General features: G+C 37.0%; 1 protein-coding gene across 1 annotated transcript in view; it reads right to left on the reverse strand.

The window, feature by feature from the left end:
• LOC149286979 (poly [ADP-ribose] polymerase tankyrase-1-like) overlaps positions 1-12,741 on the reverse strand; it is a 120,706-nt gene that overhangs the window by 15,183 nt on the left and 92,782 nt on the right. The window contains exons 12-18 of the mRNA XM_089493581.1: positions 10,988-11,159; positions 10,144-10,223; positions 8,407-8,552; positions 7,890-8,055; positions 7,145-7,364; positions 6,933-7,042; positions 926-1,114 (exon numbers count right to left, since the gene is read on the reverse strand). Of these exons, the coding sequence (XP_089349707.1) occupies positions 926-1,114; positions 6,933-7,042; positions 7,145-7,364; positions 7,890-8,055; positions 8,407-8,552; positions 10,144-10,223; positions 10,988-11,159 (1,083 nt within the window). The remainder of the gene's footprint in view (positions 1-925; positions 1,115-6,932; positions 7,043-7,144; positions 7,365-7,889; positions 8,056-8,406; positions 8,553-10,143; positions 10,224-10,987; positions 11,160-12,741) is intronic.

The raw sequence follows: 12,741 nt of genomic DNA on the forward strand, positions 1-12,741 counted from the left end.
TAACAGAATAAACATGATTTGAAAGCAAAAAGGTATGTGTTTAACTAGTTTTAAAAGTAGAACTGCACTAGTTATGTGCTCTTTAAACTGTTGTGGGCATATCAAGATGATATTGGAAATCAGATTGACGGATTCAATATATATGTAAAGAGACAAATTATTTTCTTAGTATTAAGAATGTCTTGTATGCAGAGGGAGAAAAAAAATAAATCAGGGAACTGTTCAATACATATAGAGAGAAGATAAATAAAAGACAAGGGGGCATGCATGTACTAGAGTAGTCTTCCCTCACATCCATGTCATATATTGTTACAACAATGCCTCTGCTTTTCTTTTATAATATGAATGTAGACTGGTGGTGGTTCTTCAAAGCTTCTAATGCAGTTTCTCTATTTTGAGACTATAACCCTTTATATACGTTCTATAAGAGTGGATTATGTGTATTTGCGGTGCTTACAGAAAATGTTTAAAAAAACATACTACATACATTTCTGATTTTTACAATCTATGCAATTGTAAACTTGGTCTCAATGCAAGCATGGCAAGCAAAAACAACAAAATTATTTGTTTTGGATTCACTTCTCTAAACCTCTAATTTCTCCATTTAAGTCTATCAGTTTCCCCCAAAGGGAGGAATAATCACATTTATTTTGAAACAACTAGTTGAGATGAGTGTTTCTGCAAATATGACTGCATAGGTTTATTGTTCTACTGTGGCCATGAGTCTCCAACAGGTAGTCTACCATCTGCCACTGAATAGGCAGCCATTTTGTGCCTCTAATGATTTTCACTTAGCTTGTTTTCTTATTTACTGGTTCTGTGACACATCCTTGGTTTTCTACCTACCTGTTTTGGGATTCGTTAAAAATGTTTTTCTCTCTTTTATTTTAAATGGTTAAAAATACCGATTAAGTATCAGACTTACTGTAGCCAAATCCAAGGGTGTCTGGCTTTCCTGGTTCTTCATTGTAGGGTCAGCACCATGAGCCAGAAGCAAAGCACACAGTTGTGTCCGTCCTTTCTGGGCAGCTTCATGTAAAGGTGTGAATGCCCATTTATCTGTAGCGTTAACGCAAGTGTTGTATTTTATCAGCAAGGCTGCAATATCTACATGCTGAAGAAAAACAAAAACAAAACAAACAATGGTTAATTATAAAAAATAAAATAAAAAAATATGTACTTGTACAGAGTATGAGTACATCAGCGATTAAGACCAAAAACATATTGTGTGTTTTAAACTGTATGAACGATGCATATTAGTTAGTTACATAAACAGCTACTGGCCACAAAGTCACTTAAAACATCTTGGTAAAGTCCTATCCCGTTAACATGCCCACAACCATGTTCCCCCTTTTTTAGGGATGAAGCCAAGTTCACTTGTAGCGATGCATCATAGCATTTAAACTCTTTAGTAACAGTTTTTTTTTAATTTTTAAACACAGAGAAATAAGACAATAAGAATTGCTTTTACACCCCAAAAATCTTAGGGACCTCAAAATGACAGAATATATATTGTATTAGGAAACAAACTGCACCTCAGGGTGTCAGAACAATGGGAGCAGAACATCAAATGGGCTTGATTTCTTTTATTTTTTTTTATTTGTACATTAAGTAACAGGAATATATACTAAAGACCAAAACCAGCTTTGTGTATTTTAAGTCACAATACGGTAAATTCATATCAGCCGTGGTAAATCCACAAAGGCATATATTCTTACAGGCCCGATTACTATTTAGAAATGATATGAGGGAAAGCAGCTAACCAATTAGGAATGTCAGTCTATGTCTGCGTACAATCCAGGCAACTGCATGAGTTCCCTACGAAGCAGACACGGCAATTGATACCAACCAATTTTATAAGCGGAAATATTATTTGCCATTTCTAAATGATGTAGCACAACATATAAAGCAGGCATTCTGATTAATGCAATTTTATTTTATACAGTTCTGGGCACCTCAGAACTGAGGTATATATGGGCAATATGTGAACATTACCCTTCTCTACAGCTTAAATTGACACCTATCTGTATTAAGAAACAGCTGTGAAAAAAGACATCCATTTGGAGTCATTATTATTCCAACACTATTATCATTGCCATTTTTAGGGTCCGAGGGGCATTGACAATTAAACAATGTTTTCTTTTGCACACCGTTGCCGAAACAGGCCAAAACTTTCGACCATTCACAGAGAAACCTAGCGGAAAGGCTTTCTGCATGCATCCACTTTGTACCTGAAACTATTTGGGTGACAAATGATAAACCTGGTGATTTGCTATTATTGTATGCTAATGGTGTTGTCTTATAAGAAGGCAAAATGAATGGCTGATTTGCTTCCATCTCAAGTGCATGATATTGATTTGAGAGCAAATTCAGACACTTTTGAATAATAGTTTTATTAAATTCTTGATTTTAGCCATTTCCATAACTTTTGACTTCTGCGGTCAAATTGTCTGACATTTTGAATTCCCAGTAAGAATGCCAATCCCTGCCAATTTTCTGAGAAGCAAAACTGCAGCCATATGGGACATTTCATTAGCCCAACAGTCAAATCCTGTGTACAGACAATGAAATTGCCACAAGGGCTAGGGTGAGCTTTGACCACTTAAAATAAATAAATAAAGAGTAAACATGAGCTATAGAACCAGAGATAAAATTGCTTTTTTTTTAACAGGTTGGCTGTGCATGCGTGCTAGAGACTGCGGTAATTCCCCTGTCAGGCTGTGAAGATTACATTCATCACAGGTAACCCCTGTAGTGACGGATCTGCAATAACTGCTTGACACTGATCACTCCAACTAGAAGATTAGATTAAACTTAATTAACCCTTTCAGTTCTGGACTAATTCGTTGTTTTTTTTTGTTTGATTTTTTTAAAGGGCTCTATTAGACTCCATTAACACTTTACATTTCTTTATCAATTCCAAAATAGGAATCCTTCCAGTGATGATTTAACACCACTAACATTTTTTTACCTCAGCACATTAAGTGTATTCCCCCCCCGCCGATACCCCTCTTGCCTTCAATTCCGGGGTATGTGTGTACATATATACACTACCTTGCTTTTGAAAGAAAAGAAAATTGTGTCCATTAAATAATATCAAATGGATCAGAAATGCAGTGTACACGTGTTTAATGTTGTAAGTGACTATTGCAGTTGCAAATGGCTGATTTCTAATGGAATATCTTCATATATGTACAGAGGCCCTTTCACTCCTGTGTTCCATTGGCACGGTGTGTTAGCCAATCCAAGTTTAAGAAGTTAATAAATCACTAGAAAACCATTTTGCAATTGTGTTAGCGCAGCTAGAAATGTCCTTGTTTTCCACGAAAACAGCTAAGTGACCCCAAACTTTTGAACAGTGGTGTAAACAGGTGTGTGTTTTATATTTTTAACCCCTTCGCGACCTTTGCCGGTTCAGGACCGTCATGACAAGAAGGTCACTAAATGACCTTTGACGGTCCTGAACCGTCAAAAAGTTAAATAAGCTTAGAAAGTGATCAAGGATCACTTTCTTCGCTTAAACGGCCTTGCTGCAATGCCTCGATGTCGAGGCATTCAGCAAGGCCGAGATCGGCATCGGGGGCCATGTCTGGCCCCTCCCCGGGGCGTCAACAGCCGCCATACATTGTATGGCGGCGGACGCCCGTTTTAAAAGCGTTTAGGAGGCGATCAACGATCGCCTCCTAAACTTAAATGGTGTCGCTGGAATGCCTCGATCAGGAGGCATCCAGCGACACCAAACACTTACCTTTAGGTGGGCTGTGACCGCTCCGGAGAGCGGTCACAGCCGCAGCTGCCGGTGATCTTCGCCATCAAGTAAGATGGCCGCCGCTCTGTAAAAAAAACAAACAAGAAAAAGTTTGCTAGAGGGTCTCCAGACCCTCTAGAGAACTGGCTCCACTTGCTGGTTGAATACAGGTACTGCATTCAACCATGCAAGTCAATGGAGCCCAGCTTTCTAATCACTATGTGATTAGTAAAATATTCAAAAAAAAAATAAAAAAAAAAAAAATGGAAAAAAAAAAATGTGCTAACATTTAAAAATAATTATGCAGTGATGTCACTAGATGAACCATCCAGTACCAGCAAAATGTGTAAAAAAAATATAAAAAAAGTATTAAAAAAATAAAAAAAATAAAAAAATAAAGTTTATTATTTTGAGCAAGTGCTAAAATTTCTCAAAAATCTCAACAAAGAGTTAAAATAAAAGCACTTCAAATACCCAAGGGGTGTCTAATATATAAAAAAAATGGCTGATGGGGTAAATTGGAGTGGCCTAGCTCACAGATAGGGCATAGGTACAGACTGACCAAAATGGAGAAAAAAAGCGCACTTCCCAAATGTGGCATTTTAAATCTGAAACAACCCGACAAACCCATGCATGTGGGGTATCGCTGTACTCAGGAGATGTTCCTGAACACACATTGGGGTGTTGTTTGATAGTGACATATACCAGAACCTGTATATCTATAACTAAAGTACAATTTGTGTGAAAAAAAAATAAAAAAAAATTACTATTACAAAGTTTGACAAAGTGTAGTTCTATAATTGGTGCATGGAAAGGGTTAAAATAACAGCATTCGGAATACCCTGGGGTGTCTAGTTTTCCAAAATATATGGTTTGAATGGGTTAAATTGAGTTAACCGGCTTCAAAGATATTCCAAAGAGGAGATGGAGGCAGAATGACCAAATGACCACCTGAATTACGCATGCCCCAAAAGTAGCCTTTTACCAGCCAAACAATCTGACAAACCCATGCATGTGGGGTATCGCTGCACTCAGGAGATGTTGCTGAACACATATTGGGGTGTTGTTTGACAGTGACATATACCAGCACCTGTATATCTATAACTAAAGTACAATTTGTGTGGAAAAAAAAATAAAAAAAATTACTATTACAAAGTTTGACAAAGTGTAGTTGTATAATTGGTGCATGGAAAGGGTTAAAATAACAGCATTTGGAATACCCTGGGGTGTCTAGTTTTCAAAAATATATGGTTTAAATGGGTTAAATTGAGTTAACCGGCTTCAAAGATGTTCCAAAGAGGAGATGGAGGCAGACTGACCAGATTTGTTAAAAAAGATTTGGAAATCATAAAATGCTGCTTGTACTTATTGCCCTATAACGTACAAAAAACAGCAAAAAAACATAAAAACATTGGGTATCTCTAAACTCAGGACAAGTAGTAGAATCTATTTAGCTAGTTTTTTTACTTGCTTTTTTAGGTGAGTAAAAGATTTTTCAAATAAAAGTCATAAAATGTCTTTTTTTTCAATTTTTCACCATGTTTTTTTTATTTTTTTTATAGTAAATAAGATGATACGATCAAAATAATGGTATCTGAAGAAAGCCCATCTTGTCCTGAAAAAAACAACATATAACTTATGTGGGTACACTAAATGGGTGAGGAGAAAATTACACCTGAACACAAGCACCACAAAAGTGTCAAAACAGCCTCGGTCCCACAGGGTAGAAAACGAAAAATGAGCCCGGTCCTTAAGGGGTTAAGTGCTGCGTAAATTGTTGGCGCTATATAAATAAAAGATAATAATAATAATAATATATACCCTTACAGCCTGTGTGAGATGTTTAAATCCATCACCTGACATCCCTACATTTCTGCAATTAGATTGACATGTGCCATGACTTAATGAATTTGAGTCTATTCATATATTTGTTTTAAAAAAGAAAGGAAATTCATTGGCCACAACCTTTTGTTAATCTCAAACTTAATGTCCTGGTTAAAATGCACAGAAGCTGGGAAATACAAGATAAGGTTCTTAGAAAATTAAGTCTCTGCCCCATGTGCTTTTGCTAATGACACCAGACATAATTTCACAAATGACATCATCAACGGCACTGAAATCTGAAAGTTAAGTGATATTTTATTATTTGATTTATATGCCTGTTGGACTTCCAGGACAGCATTAATATGACAGAGGGCTGTCAGGGACGTTGTTTCGATGTTAGATTATGTTAGGTTATGAAGATTATTATGCTGCAGCACAACATTTTTATATTATTATTATTATTTCTTTTGGCATTGACTGGTTATTGGTACATTGTTACTACTAGGAGGCCTAGTGGTGCTGGAAACTAATGTAATTAAGGAAACATCAATTGATTGCACTTCTCTTTTAAGATTAAAGCATATTTAAAGGTAATATGTGGGTTTCTGCTGGATACCTGAAGACTGCTGGAAGAAATAACCACAAAATCCTGTATCACTGGTGACAAAATAAATACATTGAGTATATTGGGAGGTAGACTTTTGGCTTGGAATAAGGCTTTACAATTCACATTCTTTACATTTTGTTCACAGCTGTATAAACTGCCTTTGTTTACTCATTTTACAGCTAATAGGTTTTGCAGCTAATTTCTCTTCCAGCTGTCTATTAGTTTTGCATGCTGAAATCAAGCATGACGACGTAATGTACACATCTATTTAAAGTTATGAAAATTCACAAGAGCAACAGCTGAATTACGAACAGAATTAACGTACAAAGTAATGATGTCTCATTAGGAGGAAACCGTATATCTGGCGATAAACACATTTTTATATTTTTTCACATATCAAAACCTAAAAATAAACAGAAACACAAACCAGAATACTGGGCTACTAAATTGAAGGTAAAGGTTATTAAAAAATATTAAACTACTTAACGAACAATACATAGACACAATAGACTGGACACTTTCCCTTCTATGCAGTTCTGGACAGGTGTGCAAATTAATAATGCAGGTTACTAAAGACCCAAGGGGCCAATTTTAGGAGCCAGGGATATCATTTCATATAACAAAAGTTTTTTTCCTCTTTTTTGTTGTGCTAATTCACATTAGGACACGAAAAAATATTTTAAATTTTTCTTGCTATGTCATGCACACACTAGCCAAACTATAAAGGGTTAATATGGTAGTTACACTACATACCCCGTATGATGCTGCATTATGTAAAGGAATTAGGCCTCCTTTGTCTTGTGCGTTTACATCTGCTCCATGCTCAAGAAGGTACTCAGCGACTTCCAAGTTGTTGTAACCAGCTGAGAGATGCACATAAAATGTTTTAAGAAAAAAATATAAGATTTAATTGGGATAAAACAAAGGTTAAAATATTCCATTAAAACAGCAGTTTGGTGACCTACCTGCTAGATGGAGAGGTGTAGAATTTCTACCTTGCGTATCCCTACAATTAATGTTTTCTTGTGTGCAAAGCTTCTGCACTCTTGCTAGACAACCCTTTTTGGCTGCATCCAGCAAAGCAGCATCCCCACGTAACAAGTCCTGAATGTCGGTGTCACCATCTTTCACCAAGTCTAGAGGTGTGTTCCCATCTCTGTTCTTCTTTGTTGGATCAGCTCCATGCTGCACCACAATCAGAATACATTAACACCAATAATTGAACTTACGTGTAACACAAATAAGGGGTCATACAGATGATATAAAGCTGCCGAACACCTTTTTATTCCTGATGTCATATGGGGACTAGGTGGAGATCTATGGATCAGATTTTCTTGCCTGCTTTTTATAGGTCAGTGATTGCACCAGGAAGAACATGAGAACCGACTGCTGCCCCATATGAGCAGTTTGCTTCATCAATGAAAAACTACTTGGTCCTCACTGCCACTTCAAGGTTAGTCATCTTTCTCGGGTATACAGTATTTATACAGAACAGTGGTAACAACGCATACCAAACTAACTTCTAAAATGCTCACATACTGTAAAGTATGGCATTTACACATGATATGGAAAATACTAAATATATATTTGTTCTGTTCCTCCCTGATGATAGACAATGTGTGTAAAAGTTTGAGTAGAACAAAGGGTTCTAGGAGAGATTTTAAGAATTCATCAGATTTTTTGTTGATATAAAGTATCCCCAAATGTTACCTTCAGCAATAGTTTGCAGATTTCATATTTTCCTTTGGCAGCTGCTTCATGTAGTGGGGTAAATTTCCATAGATCTGCTACATTGACTGAGGCACCATGCCTCACCAACAACTCTGCTACTTCATAGTGTCCGTAGGAGCAGGCATTATGTAGGGGAACTAAACCACTGTTCAAAGAGAAAACAGACCTCAGCATTCCAGGGAAAAAAGAATCTTGTGGCCCGTATGTTTTGACATGGGCTTCTTACTATTCTTATCCAATACTTATGCAGATAAGTATATTGTACACTGGTGGCTGTCTAGTTCATACATCCATTATAATTCTTAATTAAATCAGTTAAAAGTCACAAAAGTATCAATGTGTGTGTCAAAGCAGGAATTGAGGTCACAAATTGGCATTTATTGGCTGATGCTTCCGTCCTGGTGGACATCACCAACAATAACTAGCCTAGGAAATCAACCTGAGGCGCAAAACATAATGTAGCCTAAAAATAAAACTAAAATAGAAAAACTGATACCCTTTGTCTTTGGCATGCACGTCTGCACCATGATGTAAGAGATACTCCACTACAGAAACACGATTATAGCCGGCTGCAAAGTGTAATGGAGTTGAATGTCGTCCCTCCAGATCCCTGCAATTCACATTCTGGGGGCTGCATAGCTGCTGTTAACAAGAAACAGGAGAAAACAATCATTAACTCAACAGGAACGGCATTTATAAGTATCTCAAAGTGTTATTTTTACGGATTTGGGAAAAAACAAACATTGTCAGAACGTTCTCATAATTGTTCTCTGTTTGGAAACCTAATACAAGCATATGACCTGTTTTTCAATAAATAAAGAAAAAGGATCTGATCCACCAATCACTTCTGTATAAGCCATTTGAAGCTTGTGAGAAACAGGGTAAGAAAAAGTCCTATTTACAAAACTTAATTACTTGGATTGTATGCCATCTCTGTATGACGACTGAATTTACAATTGTACACATACCACTATCACAATAACCCACAGCAAAAACAGACTGGCAGCCTGACTTCTTAATTCATTGCTTAGAACTGGCAGGCATCCGATCTGAAGCCGCATCCATCACTCCAGGGTATTTTAGTCTGTCTGACAACCTGGCAAGTCTTTAATGCAATGCTAAATTCAACAGTGGTCTGCCTTATATGAGGCATAACAGTAAGTAGAGAAGATCACTGATACAAACCCATTCCAAGCCAGACTCAAATGTATAGCTTTTAGATGAAAAAAAAATCTAGCAATTCTATTTACAAGGTCTCTTATCGCGAAAAGTGCACAAGATATAGATATATATACAAGAGAGTATATTGCTAATAGCTCTTCTTGCCAACCCTCTGCCCAAGTATTACAGTGCGTAACATCAACAAAACTAATAAAGAAAATCAAGTCATTCTGATAAAAACTTGTCATTTGTGTTAAAGTTGACAACATTTGCAAATTTAACTTGATAAAACCTAATACTCCATCACTGCTAAAATAAGAAAATATAAGACACCTGGGGCCAATATTTCAAATATACCTTCTGCCATGGGGAATCTTTAGGCAGTAAACTTAGAACATCCTACCCAAAAGACAAGTACACATTGGAGGAGCACAAATGAATAATGATACAGCTAAAAATAGTCATTAGGACTTCTTGTCGTTGTATAAAGGTCATGCTATCTACCGATTGTAATTCTCGGCAACACAGGTGCTGCTGTTTGAAAACGGTATAGAGATGGAATTTGCTTCATAGGGAAAGTATATTTATTGTGTGCCAAGCAGGCACATTACGAAATAAACGTTCATAATTTGGCTGTTTTGGACACAAATTTAACAAATCCTTAGCAAAGTAGTTAGAAATATAAACAGCAAAAAAAAGTGTACATTTCCCAGACACTGCGGAAGATAAAAATACCGGTATTTGTTCCATGAGAACGCTCTAAGAGAAGTTATAAATCCTCACAATGACCTATGAGTATCTTGGAACAAGTGGCTGTATCTGATATACAGCCACTGTCTCCCATTTAGCTTGTTTGTTTAGTATTAAACACGACATTTAACCTGTGAATTAACTGCCGGTGATCACTGCCGATGTCTTGAATTTCGTTGGTCCCAATAAAGTCATTCTCTCTCCTACTGATTCAGGTGCTATTTATAGCATGAATACTACAATAACCATTACGTAATAGTGAATATTAAGCTTCACTGGCAAGTTAATTATGCTATGAAGCTCTTCTCCACGAAGATCTTACCTTTACAGTGTCCAAATCTCCAGCCTTTGAAGCTTCTAGCAGACGATAATCAACATCGGATGTGCGGACAGGGGTGCTTTCTGCAATGAAAATAATTCAACTTATTACATCAAAGTCTTACACAATCCAGGAATTAATTTTCTTGCTCACAATAGTCCCAGTTTTTTTAATTTTATTTTTTGTATTTTGTTATATATATATATATATATATATATATAAACTGTTATCAGTGCAGTATGGTTAGAGGTTACAATTACATCACTTAGCTCACTCTTTTTTGGATTCATGTTTCAGCATGTGAGAAACATGGTTTCTCACTCCCCTCCCTGCGATCCACCTGCACCAATCACACTGTGATCTCTAAGCAAGTCCCCATAGACTTGCATAGCGATCACAGTGTCTGATCAGTGCCTCCTTGGAGCGATCATTTATCCCAGACCCTGCAGGGGATATCCTGTCCTCCGATGATCTTCTGGGTGACGTCAGAAGTGACGTGACCTGGAAGGGAACGCCTGATAGTTTTAAATGCCAGATTGCACAGTTTTCAGACGTTCGCAGTCTCACCAATATCCACATGCAGCACAATACTTCTGCTGGTGCCAGCAAATAAATGCCTTATTAAACTGCTGTCATGATGCAGGATTTAGTAATTACATTATCAATACTCATTACCATTATCAGTTGCTATTCTTTGTGCCCAGGTGCACCTTTATTTTTTCTGACATTTCATATAACAAAATAAATCAACTAGGGTTAAAGCTCACAGATAGAAAATGGCGAGGAAAAAAATAAAAAGCAGTTATCTCTCTTACAGATACTGTTGGGTAATGCTGTGCTCGCTTACCACTCAGAATTTGCTGCACGGCTTCGTTTCCCATCTGTGCCGCCGTGAAACCTTGCAAAGAGATGATTGACGCGTCCGAGCCAAAGCTCAACAGGAGACGACAGGTCTGCAGGTGACCTCCCAAAGCTGCTCTGTGCAATGCCGTTTGTCCAAGTGTGTCTAAAGCATTCATCTTTAAAGTAACAATAAATACAAGAAGGCATTATTGCCACAGAGAAGGCAATGCACATAAAAAGGCAATGTGCAACAGGGAACTTTCATGCTTAAGCAATACCTAGTTTGTCATGTATGTGCTTAACGGCAGTGGTCTGTAAAGACTTGAAGGCTGAAGGTACTTTGATATGGATTATAGCGATTACAGCCAAACAGTGGGGCTGTTTAAACATTCCTGCAAAATTTTACTGGCAGGAGCTGAGTTCAGGCACTAGGTAACTTTAAATAGACAAAACAATAAAGCGACCACTAAAAAAAGATTAAGATTAAGAAAGGAGAAGCAAAAGTATTCAAACTCACCATGTGTCCATAATATGAATTATGAAGGGCCATCAGAGCAAGAAATCTCCTGGAAGAGGGGCAGAGGTGGCCCTGCATAATGCATAGTTAAACTAAGGCTATAACTAAATAATTGTGCCACATTTTCTGTGCAGAGTTCAGGATTTTCTCAGCCCTTCTTGCAGAAGAAGTACCGTTTTGTGTACTTTCTGTATTTAGATCTGTTTTAGAGCAATGAACAGCTAACAGGTAGAAGTCAGACTCTTCAGGAGAATCTATTAAGTGCAGTAAGAACCTTTACTAAATGTTTTAATATTTAAGTGTTTATTTTCCAAAGCAGAGTTTTTGCTATTGTTTTAGAAACATGTATGAGGGTATCTGAAACTTTGGTGGCTTAATGCACTGTAACATAATCCAAACTCATGCAACTTTCATGGAGAGAGTATTTTAGGAACCAGCAAAACTGGAGAATCAGGAGAATTTGTCACCAAAACAAGCGAGCATACAGAGATAAGATACATTTAGAGGCCTTTTTATTAGACGCATCTATATAGATCTTGGCTGACATGTATGGAATCCAGTGTGGCCTTTCAAGCTTTGACCTAATATTCATTCAGATGAATCTTTTAACCAGCAGTGATGTTTTCTGTGGCCTTTCTAAGAAGTTAAAATAAGTCTGGACATATATAGCCTATACCGTACATCGGCGACCGTGACGCCTTATTTTGTTCATTCTTAGATTTCCATGGTGTCCGGTGTGGGTTTGTCAACATACGCACTTTGTTATATGTCTTGATATGATGTATTCCTTATGTTGCTTGACTGACTTTTTCATGCTGACGTACTGCAATCTCGGTCCTCAATAAAATTTTATTTACAAAAAAAATAAATCAATAAGTCTGGACATTCTTCGAGACCTCACTCATTAAGATAGAGGTGTCACTCACTGGACGTTTCTGTTTTGATTATTGCATCATTGAATGTAAACCATTTGGTCAAAAAACTAAAACACTTAAAAAAATACAATATTAAGGAATAACATTTCTTTCAAACTTGCATTGGAAATCACACCTTGTTTTTCCATGCGTTACAGGTAAGTGCCTGGATTTCAGATTGAAGCCTTAATCAGAAGCGGTTTGTTAGGTATGTTTTTGTCTCATTTTTATACAGTCGCAAAACTGTGGCCAAGATACTGCAATTAAATTAGTCCTCTTGATGGCAGAAACACAGATGAATCAGAGATTGAATAGCACAGTAATTTT

The sequence above is a fragment of the Sceloporus occidentalis genome, unplaced genomic scaffold (genome assembly GCF_023333645.1).
Source record: "Sceloporus occidentalis isolate IW3139 unplaced genomic scaffold, rSceOcc1.0.p SCAF_65, whole genome shotgun sequence".
NCBI lineage: Eukaryota > Metazoa > Chordata > Lepidosauria > Squamata > Phrynosomatidae > Sceloporus > Sceloporus occidentalis.